The 15,902-nt window shown below is 32.6% G+C and overlaps 1 protein-coding gene across 1 annotated transcript in view; it reads left to right on the forward strand.

Annotated features, from left to right (window-relative positions):
• The window catches only part of sv (paired box protein shaven), a 265,433-nt gene that overhangs the window by 229,131 nt on the left and 20,400 nt on the right, over positions 1-15,902 (forward strand). Inside the window, exons 9-10 of the mRNA XM_089594368.1 lie at positions 7,889-8,125; positions 9,185-9,280. Coding sequence (XP_089450494.1) covers positions 7,889-8,125; positions 9,185-9,280 — 333 coding nt within the window. The remainder of the gene's footprint in view (positions 1-7,888; positions 8,126-9,184; positions 9,281-15,902) is intronic.

Genomic DNA, 15,902 nt, shown 5'->3' on the forward strand with positions numbered 1-15,902 from the left:
GTAATAAATAAATTATGTAAAATCATTATATATGTATATTTCGAGTTACATATCATTTTAATGGTTTTTAAGGGCACTTTTAATTTGATAAACAAGTAATGACAAAATTTCATTAAATAATTACAAACATTGTATTAATTAGCTATACAATTGCAAAAAAAAGGAAGGAAAAAAATTAAAGAAAAAAAAGTAATGATATGAAATATAAATAAAAATCAAATTAAATCAAAAAAGACATAAAAAAATACAATGTAATGAAAAAAAACAAAAATAAATAAATAAAAAAAAGAATAAAAAAAAGAAAATTCAATAGAAAAATGAAATAAATGAAATAATGGAAATACAAAAGAATGAAAAAAAAGTAATGAAATGAAATATAAAATAATAGTGAAATGAAATATTAAATAATAATGAAATGAAATATGAAAAAAAATAAAACACAAAATGAAAAAAAAATGAAACAAGGAATAAAAAAAAAGAAACAAATTAAAAGAAAAAAACCAGGGGGTATAAATGGGTCATGGAACCCACGGTAAGAACAAAGTTCTTTAAACATGAGATGAGTATAAAGACAAGTAAGTACTGTATTTATGCATGACGTACTCACGAAGCTCACCTATCATGAGTACTGAAAAAAATTTACTTATTTTGTTTTATTCGGTTTTCAAGTTTTTGTTTTAGTGAACTACATGAATGCAGTACTTATTTTTATAGAGCTTTGTTCTTCCTATGGGTCTAGCGATCCCCTTGTTACCTGAGAAATTGTGTGTCTTTATACTCATCTCATGTTTAAAGAACTTCGTTCTTACCGTGGGTCCCATGACCCATTTATACCCCCTGGTTTGTTTATTTTAATTTGTTTCTTTTTTTTATTTCTTGTTTAATTTTTTATTTCATTTCTTGTTTTATTTTATTTTTTCATTTCTTGTTTTATTTTTTTCATATTTTGTTTTCATTATTACTTTATCATTTATTTCACTATTATTTCATATTTCCTTTCATTACTTTTTTTTCATTCATTTGTATTTCCTTTATTTCATTTCATGTCATTTTTCTTTTCAATTTTCTGTTTTTTATTTCTTTTTTAATTCAATTTTTTTTTTTTTTTTTTAATACTTTGCATTTTTTCATGTCTCTTTTAATTTAATTTAATTTTTTTTTTCATATTTCATATCATTACTTTTTTCTCCTAAATTTTATTTCTCACTTTTTTTTGCAATTGTATAGCCAATTAATACAATTTTTATTTTATTTGTATATAATTATTTCGTGACATTTTGTCATCATTTGTTTATCAAATTCAAAACAAACGCCCTTAAATACCATTAAAATGATATGTAACTTGAAATATACATATATAATGATTTACATAATTTATTTGTTATTGATTTAGTAAATTACTATATTTATACAATTATGTGACATTCTAATATAATTTGTTTGTCGAATTTGAAATAAGCGTCCTTAAAAACCATTGATACGTTTTGAAACTCTATTGTATATGTTTATTTTATTAAATTCATTTATTTATGAAATAATTTATTTATAACAGTAATTATTAGCATTATTTTAATGCCAAAAAAACATCAGGTTTCAAAAAAATTGGTTGGTATTTTATGTATCAAATGCATAAAATCCTAATGTTTAACGCGTAATAACGCGCCTCATTCGATTTAATCTACATAACCCTATTTATGCTACTGAAATTTTTTGTTCTTTTAAATTAATTATTTAGAAAAAAAATTTTTTTTTCTAGTAAGTATATGGTACTTGTATACTGCCCATGTATGTACTCACCACAATTAGTCAATAGTACAATTTTATATGTTACGTGCAAGTGTAACTAGTAAGCTGTAAAATTGACATAAGACCCGTAATAAATTAGTCATGTATGTGACATCATACATGTAGAGATCGAGAGGTCATCTACAGGAGAGAGAAAAAGATGTTTCGTTCCGAGAGCATGCCAGGACTCATCAGTAAGGCTAATGACGTGCTCCCTGCCTTGGACACGAGAGAACTGTGGGCTTAGACTTTTTTTTTTTTTTTTTTTTTTTTAGAGTTGATGAAGAAAATCTTGTATAGACACCCTCAAGAGAGAGGGTAGTGCCGGGTTCCTACCAGCTAAAAACTTCATCAGGGGACCAATCCGAAGATTCTGCACCCAAGAAAAAAGAAAAAATTTAGAAGCAGAGATAAAGATGAAAGATTTTGATGGTTGCACTGCGGAAGAAAAGACTGGTCTATGACCTACAAGAGTGGTAGGTGGGACCAATGCAAGCACTTTGAAGTGACACACGAAAGCTGGGTTTTACCCAGGTTGACACAGAAGGGGTGGACATGTATAAACAAAATAAGAACTCATCAACTTGGGTCTACTGGAAGTAGACAGAGAAGGACGAGAATTTGCGCAAGCGCAGGTAAGAGTTCGAATAAAGATTCGTGAGGAAGCAGATTGTTACACTAAAGTGAGTGTACAAGGGCGTTTAACCCAGTCGTTGCTCTTGGGTTGGTAGTAGGTTAAGGCTCTGATAAGCGGATTTGGGTGCGAAGTTATTGACGTACGCAGATTTTTAGCGTAAAGATGTGCAGCCTTCGTTGGGGCTACAGTTGGGATGTCTTTTAGAATCTGATTGTTTCTTATGAACCAGGGTATGTCTAGGGTACCTCTCAACAGTTTCATGAAGGTTCCTTGAAGTAGCTTGAGATTTTCAGCCGTACCCCAGACTGGTATAGCGTATGTGCAGATGCTCCGGATTATGGCATTGAAGGTGCGTAGTTTGGTCTGTTCAGTGATTTTTCGATTGATGAAGAAGAGTTTGAGTGCTATAAATGTACCTCTAGCTTTATTTTGTGTGCTTTTAATTTGACGGACCCAGGATAGTCTCCTATCAAAGATAACTCCTAGATATTTGGCAGAGTAGCTCCATTTGACGGTGTGCGAGTTAACGATAATATTTGGAGGTTCCTTGTTAATTTTGGAAAAGAATAAAGCAACTGTTTTGATGTCGTTTAAAATGAGTCTCCAGAAATTGTACCAGTGGGCAAGGACCTTAATATGTTTGTTCAGCCGGCCCGTGCAATGACTGATCTGAGGGGCGGACTGAATTAGCGTGACATCGTCAGCGTATTCCGCAGATATGATCTTTGGGTTGTGTGGGATGTCATAACAGTATATATTAAATAATAGCGGAGATAGTTTGGCACCTTGGGGGACACCAGCCGTGATATTCCGTTCATTGGAGAGAGTGTCACCGATTTTTGCACGAAAACTTCTATTTGAGAGGTATGACTTGATGACTAAAATTAGGTAGTCAGAAAAGCCAAGATTAATCATCTTGTGGATTAGACCGTCATGCCAAACACGGTCACAGGCCTGGCGGACATTAAGTAGAACCATGGCTGTATGGTGTCTTCTATTGAGTTTTTCGGCGATGAACTCTATCACTTTGAGGAGTTGGTGGCACGTGCCGTGGCGTTCTCGAAATCCACACTGGGTGTCAGGTATTATGTTATTATTTTTCACATGCGCTTAAAGACGTGAGAGGATGACAGACTCAGCAACCTTGCCTAACATCGAGAGAAGACTGATGGGTCTGGAGCCTTCTGTTTAAGAGAGAGGTTTACCGGGCTTTGGAATGGAGATGACTACGGCTTTTTTCCAAGCAGTGGAAAAGTACTGCAGTCTCATAATGGCATTTATGATGTTGCATACTGCAGTTATTTGCTTCCTTGGAAGGGTCTTAAGTACGGTATTTTTGATCCCATCGCCTCCAGGCGCTTTGGTGTTTTTGATCGAACGAATAAGAAGACGGATTTCAGTGGGCGAAGTTGGCTCAAATAGGCAGAATTTTGGGTGAAGCTTTCGACCTGTTGTGTAATTTGGCTTTGTCGATTACCGTAGTCGTTCATGAGCAGTACACCAAGAACGGAGTTGTAAGTCGTACAGCTGAGCATTCTGGCTACCGATAACACTCTTTTTTCATGGGCAAGAGGAATAAATCGGTTTTTACTTCAAGATAGCCGAGTGCTACGAAAAAATAGGTGGTCGGAACGTCAAAATCTTCGGCGGAACCTGCTACCTTGCTTCAGCATTTCAGAGTTTTGTGGCCGTTCAATCGTCCAGCCTAGTGCCGTCAGAGAATTTTCTACTTCAAATGCAACCCAGGGAAGACAGCCCTATGAAATACAGGCAAAGACGAGATATTTTCTGGTCAGCGGCGCACCTCCCTCCATTACGGTCTCCGTATATAGAGACTCTAAGGATAAGAGTCCAGCTACTACCCGCAGCTGGCTCTCCATCATCAAGAATAATAACAAGGAATAACTGGAAGTTTTACCACTGGCCCTTTTCAGGGCCACTATAAGTATTTACGTTTCCTACTTAACCATCAATCTCACAGATTTTTTAAGGGTCACCTAAGTTTAAACTACCTTGCCAACAAATACGTTTTAACTACCATTTCCAGAAACGATTTGTCGACTAAAAGACTATGTAAAGCTGGCCACTAGCCGGGGAGAACCTAACAGCTATAAAGGAAAAATAAACTTGAGCAAACGGGACAGTCTACAACGGGCAAGTATCACGAACCAATCTCTCCACCTTAGATCACCAAAACAAGTGAGTCTGCAAAAAAAGAAGGTGCTTTCGACACCAACATCTTCGACGTTATACCAAGAGACATTAAAAAAGAGCTCTACAACTAGCTCCAAAGCTTCAAATGTCACAGTTTTTCTTCTGATTAGTGTGGTGCTACAATAACCGGCCAGAGAAGATCACGCTGAAATGTAGAGGCAATCACGTTTGCTGGAAATTTCAGTCAAGAAAGAGTTTTCTTAAGAAGCTCGCTAGTCCTTTTCAGGGTAACTGGACGTCAAACTACCTTGCCAACAAATATATTACATTTTAATAAAGTTGAAAAAAAAAATGTTTAGGGCTCACAAAAGTCCTAACCGTGCTAAGAGTCACAAGAAGTTGAATTAGAAGGAAAGCTTCTTCTCACTATAACCCTCATAGTAATCTCTTGAATCTTCTAAATTTTCAAATACGTAGAATATGTATTTGTATTTTTGTGGCGATAAAAAATGTAAAGATTAAGCTCCAGGACTTTGTTGTTGTGGTAATAAGGTTGTGATTTAAGAAAATAAAATTTTTTTTAATTGTATATTTTTTGTGAGTTTTAAATCTTTACAGCTTTAAAAAATAGTCCTGTTTATAGATTATACGGGAGAAGCTGTAAAGCAACAGCCTTTGAGGGCCAACGATTATTTTATGGCATAAAGAATGCACAGTACTTTTCAGCATGATAATTTTTTTTTTTACTTATTACAGCTCTTTACTTGATCAAATAAACTGTATGGATTCCGAACAAACATGTTATTAATAAGAAGATTTTTGTTCTGAGAAGTATCAGAAATAGATGTAAAATTTTCAACTGAAAACGTTTCACATTACATGTCAACACATTACGGTATTCCATTTAGTGAGTCTCGAGCGAAGCCGAGATGAGAGGGGCCGCTAGTCCTATTGTATTTATGCACCTCTTAAAAAAAGATAAAAAAAATAGGTGAATAAGTTCAATTAATCTTAGTTCCGATTGGATAACTGCTAAGCAACCCATTTTGCCCTACCTGCTTTGCCCGAGCAGACATTTTTTATTGAAATAATGCTTACCTAAAAAAGTTAAAAACAAAACGTCAATATTTTTGGGTCAATGAAAACTTTAATAGGCTTAAATGATAAGAAAATAATAAACGAGATAATAAGTTAATTTATTTGTAACTCATCACAAAAAACATATGTCTAATTATTAATTTTTTAAAATTGTGAATAATTACACCATACCACTGTGTTACGGCTTGCTTGGGATCGAGCGAAACTCGGGGGTACTCGGATAACCATACTATACACACATCTTGACAATAATTGACTTCTCTTCGTTTTAGTTTTTTAATTTTTTTACAAAAAAAATGGTGCATTTCGCAAATAAGGTAAATGGATTCAATTTGGAGTACGTTTTAAAACTAATCCTAGCAACAACTTTTAAAAGTTTCAGTCTCCCAAGTATTTTTGCTCGAAAATATTTGTAGATAAAATAAGCACTTTTCTAACTTTGAATGCAATTTATTAATAAACGAAAGCACTAGTTAACGTTCGACTAAAATTAACAATTTTGCACAATACAATCACACACCTTTTATTAAAACTACATTAGGTACAGCAAAAGTTTTGAACATACTCGATTTACGTATCTTTTAAAGTCTTAAATACACGTGTGACTTTGGTGATAATATACGGTACTTCTTTGAAGCTGTCACGCCTAAAAATGAAGCACCACTTTCTCAAAGTCCGCGTTATGAAGTAGTAAAGGGGCGTGTTTTTTTTTTTTTTACTATTTTTCTACGAAAAAGGTGTGGTGATAAAAAAATTAAGGTATTTTTTTTTTCTCACCTGGGCTATATCAATAAACTGTGAAAAATTTTCAGCAGCATTATTATAATATAGTATACAAGCGTAAGGATTATTTTTACATAATTTTATATTATAACTACGCATTAAGTCGATCGACCCTGTAGCTTTAGCATCTACTTGACAGTTTTTAGTATCGAAACTAGCAGGTTTGAGATACATCAGAGGATTTAAAACAATTTTTTTTACACAAAACTTTTTGCATGGGACTTCAATATTTTATTCCTTGAACAACTTTTTGTTCTTTTGAACTTTTTAGTCTCAATTTTTCAAAAGGGCCCAATAAGAATAGTTAAAACGTTATTTTATTAAGGGAGTGGTGTCATAAAATCTAAGAATTGAGGAACGCCTTGAAATAATTTGTACAAGCATAAAATTATATGTAGAATAACACATTAAAATTTAAGACACCCTAGCTTCACCATTTTCGAGAAATAAATTATCTATTTAACACGTACTCTTATCAGAAAAAGAGTGTTTTACTGATTGCGATTTAAAAAAATGTCAGACTCTGTTTATGTTTTAAACATCATATTTCAAGAACAACATCCGTAGCTTCACCGTTTTTTAGTTATAACAAATTAAAAGAGTATATTTAAAGATCCGTGAAGATGTTGCAACGGAGATTTTACCACCAACTCAATGTTGACGTACAATATAACCTCCGAACGTATCTATACTTATACGTATAGATATACAGAGAGTTTTCGCCTCATGCGGCATTGCCACATTTATTTTCACTTGTCTGTTTTGGAACACATAATGTATTTCAGAACACGCATTGACTGTACATTGTGACACTACCCCCTTAAGTAACAAGACAATCATTACTTTTTTGGGTATCTGAGACATTGTATTATAAAAAGTCCTTGTGTTACCTAATATTTAAAAAATCTTGTTTAAGCTTAGACTCTGAATTTCAAAACTCATTAATATCAGAAAAAAATTTTCCCATGAAATTAATCTAATATCCAAACAAATAACATATTTTATGTGAGAGTTTGTAGTCTAACGTTAACAATGTCAAAGCTTAAATACAGGAAATGTAAAAAGTTAGTACAGTTCAAAAAATGAAATTAATCTTGAACATGGATTCATAAATTATTTTAATAGTTTTATTTAATTTTTAATAACTGATTGCTATTCTTACATTCTTGTGGATTTAGTGATTTTAACAGATAACAAATGCCTAAAACTTACGGAAGTCAAAAATTTATAATTTTTTTCATTCTTTAAATGGGTTTTGTAGTTAAGGATTCGTACACGATCAAAAGGTTTCTAGTATTGTCACAGAAGTATAACTGCAGTAGAAAAAAGTAGAAGTCTTATGTATTTTTATTACAATAAATTAAACTTTAATATTTGCTAGCTTATGTAAATGGGCTGTGTTGTATGTTATGTGAATGGCTAACCATGTAGGAGAGAGTGGTGCAGTGGCCGTATCGTACATTGGTATGGGGGCTGTTGGAGGTGAGCAGAGCCCGCAAATAGATATGCAGAACGAGTCAAATGCTGCTCCTACGGCCCCTCACACTCCTCAAGGAGTTGATCCTGCTCTTACAGTCTTGCAGCCTCCCATCGCACAGCCTCAAGTATTAACTTCAACGATTCCGTCATACTCCACAATATTACCCAGCTTCGGACACTACGCTACTGGTAAGTATGGGCTTACTCTTAAGTTCTCTAAGGATATGAGTAACAATTGGCATACAAGAGTTCAACGCAAACATTTTCCACGTTTCGAAATTTTTTTACTTTAGGTGCGTACTGTATGTTTCACTAATATGTAATATTATATTAGTTTTCAAAACATAATTAACTAGCAGACTGAATACTCTTTTTCAACTAATACAGTTATTGAGATTATCTTAAAAAGATCTTGATGTGATCGTCAATTATATTATTCAGGATGTTGCCAACATTTGACATTTTAAGATACTTACAATAGCAAATTGAAGCAAAGATCATTAAATTTCTCAGTTCCATTCGTAATCTTTAAATGGAATACGTGAAGGTTTAATTCAACTGATCTTTTTCTCAAACTATTTTGCTACAAATAAAATTATTCATACGTTCAAATTTGAAGTATTTCTCTTAAATATATGCCCACGATTATACAATGACAGGATAACCAAGGCCTTAGTGGCGTAATACATAATTGGGCTCCACCTAGAAAAATAAAGATTTAGGCTCAAGCCTTGGCAAAGGTGACTTTATATTTATATTTTTCCACTATCTTAAACTAACTTCTTTTAGATAAGTGCTAAATGTTCGCATGAATATATCAATAAAGTTTTGCCAGTAAAAAGATACGCTGTGGAACTGCGTTGCAAAGTAACGTAGTGCATATTTGAGAATCTAGATAGCGCTTTTTTTCCTTTTTTATTATACCAGAACCGTGTTATTATAATAATTATGTCATCAGACCTTTAATAACTATTTTGCAATTCGAGTTTTGTTCATGAGCTTTTATTTTTTGTATGCACATTATGTACTTGTATTCTAATGTATGTGTATTCCATAATTAAATTATTGTTTGATAACACTACCGATCATGAGAAATTTTCTTTACTCTTATTTATAGTTTTTTTAATGAGTGTACATATTTTTTGCATCATTAGGATATGGTATAAAATCCAATATGGATAGTTACAGTACATTAAAAATTTTTTGCTGATATAATAACCTAATCTTGTTCAAAAACTTTGATTGCAGGTAGTGGTGACTTCAGTTATAGCGCAGCGTACTCGCAGTATTCTAGTACACCTTATAGTGGTTACAGCTATGGACCAACTACAGGCGGGTTGCTCAGTAAGTAAATAGTGAGTATTAGTACAAAACAGATTAGGACTGATATCAAAATATGATAAAAACCCAAATTTTTCCAATTGATTTCAATACAATTGATTATTTAATGTTAATATTTCAACACTTTGTGTCTTAGCGGTTGAACAAATTAAATAAGGATTTCACCGCTTTCAAATTTTTTATGATAAATATCTGTTAGCTACTTTTCACTAGAGTAAATAACCGTCTGAACTTTTGTCAAGCATTACTTATTATAAATTCTTGAAGTAACTTTTTGTAAGTCGATAGTATCAGCTCCCATTCTTACAAGTTTTATTTGTATACGAAAACTAAAACGTCAGGTCAGACTGTTAAAAAAAAACTTGTTAAGCCATATGCCAATCAATAATCTATTGTCAGAAAACAAAACTTTTTTTTAATTTGTAAATTATTAGGCTAACACCAATGCAAAGCCGTTAGGGATGGTTACAAACCAAAAATGTTTATTTTAACTGAATTCTTTCCTTAACATATTAGAAAATTAAAAAATGGTAGATTCTTTGAATACATTTTTACACGTACAATTATTTCAAAATTTAAAAATTCTTTTAAAAATATTAATGGATCAGTTGTGCTTTTCTTCCAGGTTTCAAAACTTAAAGGGGTTATTGAAACATTTTATTTTACATAGAATTTTTTTAAAGAATTATAAGACTCTCATTCCATCAATACACATAACATATTGAAATTTTAAAAAGACTAGCTACGTAGATTTAAAAAAAAAAATTTCAAATTTTAATTGTGATAAATAATTTAATAATAATCTGAATGACTATTTGTATTTAAAACAAGTTGTCCAGATTTTTAGATAAACAGTCGGGCTAAATGAGAACCTCTGACCAGCATTTCCATTTTTTGATTTGGCAACCCTATACATGGGCTCTTAAGAATAGATTGTCGCGAGCTCGCTGCAAAAGATACGTTTTCTCATGTAGCTCCTTTAGTTTTCTTTAGATTTACGTAAAAAACCAAGTTATCGAAGCTGCCTATTCGCTACATATCACAATTATGAAGCAACGCTACTAAGGGAGAAAAGAGTACTATTTCCTACCTCGATCGTTTTTGAGAGGCTGGTGTGCCCTCGGTAGAAAAAATAGCATTCGCCACATAAGCGCCATCGCTCCGTATTTACCTCACGTCCCTCGGGCCGCAAAATAGCCCCGGAAACGATGGCACTTATCCGATGAAAACTACCATTCCTTACCATGGGCCCGAAGTGCAACTGCCGCTTTGCGCCCTGAGAATCACTTTGGGCCCACGGGCAAGAAAGTTTTTTGCGCCCTCCAGGCCCAAAGTACTTTTCTACCCTAGGGCCCAAAGTAATTTACCGGGCGCAAGGTGTGCCCACATGCACAAAATTGCACTTTGCGTCCTCGGCAAGAAAAACATTATACGCGACTCGGGCACCAACATACAACAATCGCGCCCTTCGGGCACTCATGTTTGTACTTTGTGCCCTCGTGACGAAATGTACTACTGGTCTCGGACAGCAAAAGGCAACACCAGAGATTAGTAGGGAGATTGCTGACTGCCATGCTACGGAGTGTACCCACTTTTTTCCAGTGGTTCGAGCGCCCTGCCGCGGCCAAGCGGCCGAACCAGGCGCTCATTTTTTTTTTTATTTGAGAAGCACGGTAAGGGTATGAGAAGTGTGGATTCGCGTGGAAACGTCCATGTAGGCGCACATTTTGGAAACGCGTGAAAGGGGTATAACGACTGTGCACCTACGAGGAGAGGCGTGGAAATGTCGGCTATATAGCTGTATTGTTGAGCGCACAGCCAAAGCAAGCGACGACACGAGTTTTTCTCTTTTGAGAGTCTTTTGACTCTGCAACCAAGTACATGCTATGTATATATTTAACTGACTTGCTCTCGCTCTGGCTTCAATATTATTAATAAATCTCACTTAATTAAATCGTGGAACTAAATGCTCGTTTAATTATATACACAGAATATTGATTTCAATACATTATTTTTTAACTCTCCCGTACTCTTAACATTCCCAAATCCATTTATGTTTTTAAAAAATATGTAGCTTCAACTATTTTTTAAGGTTTTTAGTACAGCTTTAACCACTAATTTATTAATTTTACACATCCTAACTGCTGTAAACTGTAGGACAAGCTCCGGAGGATATCCATGAACATATGTGACTTCGAAAGGGATACATGTTCTTCGGATAGCTAAGATGGATAAGGCTTATGCCTTATCGTAGATTGTTTTGCACTTAAGGGTTCAAATTTACTTCATGGTAGATTTTTTTTTTTTTCTTTATTCAATTTATCATTTTGTCTTCATTTCTTTTATTTATGTTTCGTTAAAAAAAAATATACATATATATGTGTGTAGTCCAAATTTTTTTTCGGATACATCAAAACAAATCAATATTGTTACTTTGATACTTCTTGTTAGCCAGGCAATTCTATAATTTTATAATACTAAGATAACTTTTAAGAATTTTAACATAATTTGTGTATTTTAAAACTCCTAAGAAATTATGAACATGCTATTTACGACAAAAAAAAGCCGAAGGCAGAAGAAACCTCATACTTTTACTATGATTATATCAAATATGATCATTACCAGTAAAGTACAACTTACATCCAATTATACGTGAATATTTAACTACGTACATAGATTATATTTACATTCCTTATCAATACCTAGTGGTTATTGCATTGACAAAATTCGTAGATTCTTTAGTCTTTATAAATAGTGCATATTTTAGATTAAAGAGTCTTACAGAGACTGAACAAAGCTTTTTTTATTCAACACATACTAGTTTCAACCGCTTGTAACTCAGAGTATGGTTTAAAAAAAAAATTTGTATTTTGTGTAAACAATTAATCTTTTTACCTACAATCAATTGTTATTGTAATTTTTCAGAAATAGTTACCAAAGTTTTTTGACAGTGCGTAAATCATATACAGTTAACAAAAATTTTTTTTCCTTTGTTCTGAAGGTGGCACTACATATATTTTTATAGATGAATAACTATACAAAATATTATAATTTCACAATTTATATTGCTCTTTTAACTATGGCAATCGATCAATTAATTTTACATTGTATGCAACACACAATGATTCGCATAAATTTATTCGATTGTTTGTAGCTGATAAGAAAGACCATCAAAAAACACCTCTTGCCATACAACGCAAGGCAGCTTTTTTTTTTTTTTTTTTTGTAGTTATACTAACAATCGCATTTTCGGTATCTTCAACCACGTGACATAGGTTGCTTTTATTAAAAAGTTACCGGAACTCTCACGACGAGTAGCTTAACTTTGAAATCTTTAAAATGCCGTTTTCATAGCTCTACATATTAATTTTTGAGAATCATAGCTTAATTAATTTATCATAAAGAAGTATCCACATAAATACAGTACACAATAATAGTTTGAATACTTCACGATTTTAAGAATAAAATGGAAAACTAGAATAAATAATTGGTCGATTTTTTCAGAAAACTGTAGATTTTTGAAAGATTTTGCACTATAAATGTAACACAAACGTTAAAATAACAAATTAACCTAACTTTCGCCTCGGACTGTACCACTACATAGGTATTCTCGTAACGTTGTAACTGGACTTTTAACTGTTATATTTTAAAAACGGTGAAGCTAGGATTCCCCAATTTTAGTATACTTATTTCAACTATAATAAACCCTAACATATTAATTTTTTAAAAGATTTTTAAGAAAACTTCAAAAGTTATGAGTAAAAATGTGCATTTTCCGACAAGTCCTTCTCAAAAGCATGTGTATAAGTGGCCAACTTCGCGATTTTATTTCTCAAAAGTGGTGAATCTAGGCTCTTTGAAATTTTAATATGTTATTTATGATACTGAAACATACCTATACACATTTTTTCAGAAATTTCTTAAAACAATGAAATATCACAACATCCCCCGTAACTCTTAATCGAAGTTTTTGCTAGCAGAAATAGACCCAGACTCAGTTTTTATTAATATAGGGGTAAGTGTACCTATCTCCGTGCTCTGCCCTATTACCGTGGATTTTGAAAAATTGATGATTACTTGCTCAAAATAAGAAATGTTTCATATAAAATAATTGTTCAATTTTAATAATCTAAAATGACGTTAATGTAGATGCAATTCAAACAAAAAATATTTGTGTATATTTTGAGTAAATAATTATTTTCCACGGTATTCGGTACAACGCGCTCATTAACTGATTGTGTACGTATTTCTGTGGTGAGCGTACGTAAACATAACCCTATACTTACAGAACGCACTACAGTTAACGCGTAAACAATTAGTAGGTAAGCACGTCAATCTAACGTAACCAAGATGAAGAAAACTAAAAAAGGCAAGAAAGGCAAGAAAGGCAAGAAATCGATCGAAATAAAGAAAAACAAAAAGTGTTACTCTCTAGAGACATTAAAATTAGCTTTGAAAAGTATCTATTCTGGAAAATCTATTGCTGAGTGCTCAAAAATGTATAAGATTCCTACTAAATGAACAAGCAAGTACAAAAAAAAGTAATATTTTTTTAAAACAATAAATAAGTCATGTAGAAAATGTAGGTGAAATTTGCATTTTTTTTTATATTCCGCAAATACAACTTTCTTCACCCACGGTAATACGGACACGGTGATTGGGACATCCGCGGTAATACGTACACGGTAATAGGTACACAACCACGGTAATACCAGCATACCGTTTTTATTCGTTTTAAAAATATTCTACTGCAGTTTTAGCTTCATAAAATTTTTTTAAATATTCCGTAAGAGATTATGTAAGATTTAAAAAAAAAAATATTCCAAAAAATTTTAGTATACTATTTTTTATGGTGCATTTAAGTTGGAATTTTCAGTGCGTGCCACGGAGATAGGTACACTCACCCCATAAATTTCTAGTTGAAAAATTTTTTTAGTTCTCACAACTCCTGATACCAAATAATTTATCACGTTAGCATAATGAAGAGTCTTTTCAGAGTAATAGGCGCAAAGAGCCTTTTCAAACTGAATATAAGAAAGAGCCTTTAATTTTTATTTCTCCGATTTTAAGTTGGTACTACATTTATGTGTGTATATATATAATTGATCTATAATAATATATACCAACCGACGATCAGGCCCCAACTAAGAACTCTGAAAAATATACACAGTATACGATACATTTTATTGCATTTTAATCAAGATACTTTACTAACCATGCATGAGTATAATATGTACATACTAGTAAGTATTAAAAATGTAACCCTTACAATGGTTGTAAGTTGTATACGTATAAACATAACTTTTGTATGATAGTAATACTTAGTAGATTGTTAGCAAAAGACAAACAGTATCGTTTAGTTTCACATAATATTATGGCTATTGCTGTGATCGCTTTTCAAATTGTGCACGTAGTAAATACTTAAAATCACTGTCCCACACTTCAAAAGGCCTAGTTTCATAGCTTATGAGAAATTATAATAATAAGTTGAACATTTTAACAAAATTTAACGGAAACAAAGCAAACAGATAACTAGATCCGAACTGCGTACGTGCAAGTGAAGTCACTATGATGAAAATTCATCGTTACAAAAAGAGTAGGATGTCAGTTCGGAACTCAGCGCACCAAACATTTAACACATGCTGTACCACGACCACCCTCTTAAAAATTTTTTTAAAAAAATATGCCGTGTTTTATACAGATAGCGATAAACATGATGGATACCGCTTTTATCGTTGTTATGCTAGGATTTAAAAATCATACTGATCATTATTTATTGAGTTTAAAGGGGTTCATGAAGGATGCTTATAATTTTCGTATCTCAGTCATTAAAGTTCAGGATAGTTTATTTTATATGGGGACCAAATTTTTTTAAATCGTTAAATAAATTTCTTAAAAGATTCATTTTAGTGTCTGTTAAATGTAACGTTAGAACAATATTAATAGTTAATTTGTTTACGTATTTTTAGAGTGAGAGGGTCAATTGAATTTTAAGTTTACGAATACTGTTACACTTCACGTATACTTCAAAAATAAGATAAATTGAGGAGATGCTTGAACTCTATGACTAATAATATATAATTATAATTAACTAGCGCCCCCCTCCCATCTCGGCTTCGCCCGAGGCTCACTAAATGGAACACAGTAGTGTGTTGACATGTAATGTGAAACGTTTTCAGTTAAAAATTTTACATATAGTTTGACACTTCTCAGAATAAAAATCTTCTTATTAAAAACATATTACGGAATGCATACAATTTATTTGGTCAAGTAAAAAAATGTAAAAAGTAAAAAAAAGACAATTATGCTGAAAAGTAGCGTACATTCCTTCTATCATAAAATAATCGTTGGCCTTAAAAGGCCGTTGATTTGCAGTTTCTCCCGTATAATCTATAAACAAGGCTATTTTTTCAAGCTGTAAAGATTCAAAGCTCACAAAAAATATATACTTGAACAATTCTTTTTCTCTTATCTCACAACTTTATTACCAGAGCAACAAAGTCCTGGAGCATAATCTCTACGTTATTTATCGCCACAAAAATAAAAATATATATTCTACCTATTTAAAAGTCTGGAAAATTCAAGAAATTACTATGCGGGTTATAGTAAAAAGCTGATCTCTCAA

The sequence above is a fragment of the Copidosoma floridanum genome, unplaced genomic scaffold, assembly GCF_036245765.1.
Source record: "Copidosoma floridanum isolate Cflo_tuat_1 unplaced genomic scaffold, Cflo_Japanese_pri ptg000021l, whole genome shotgun sequence".
In the NCBI taxonomy this organism is placed as follows: domain Eukaryota; kingdom Metazoa; phylum Arthropoda; class Insecta; order Hymenoptera; family Encyrtidae; genus Copidosoma; species Copidosoma floridanum.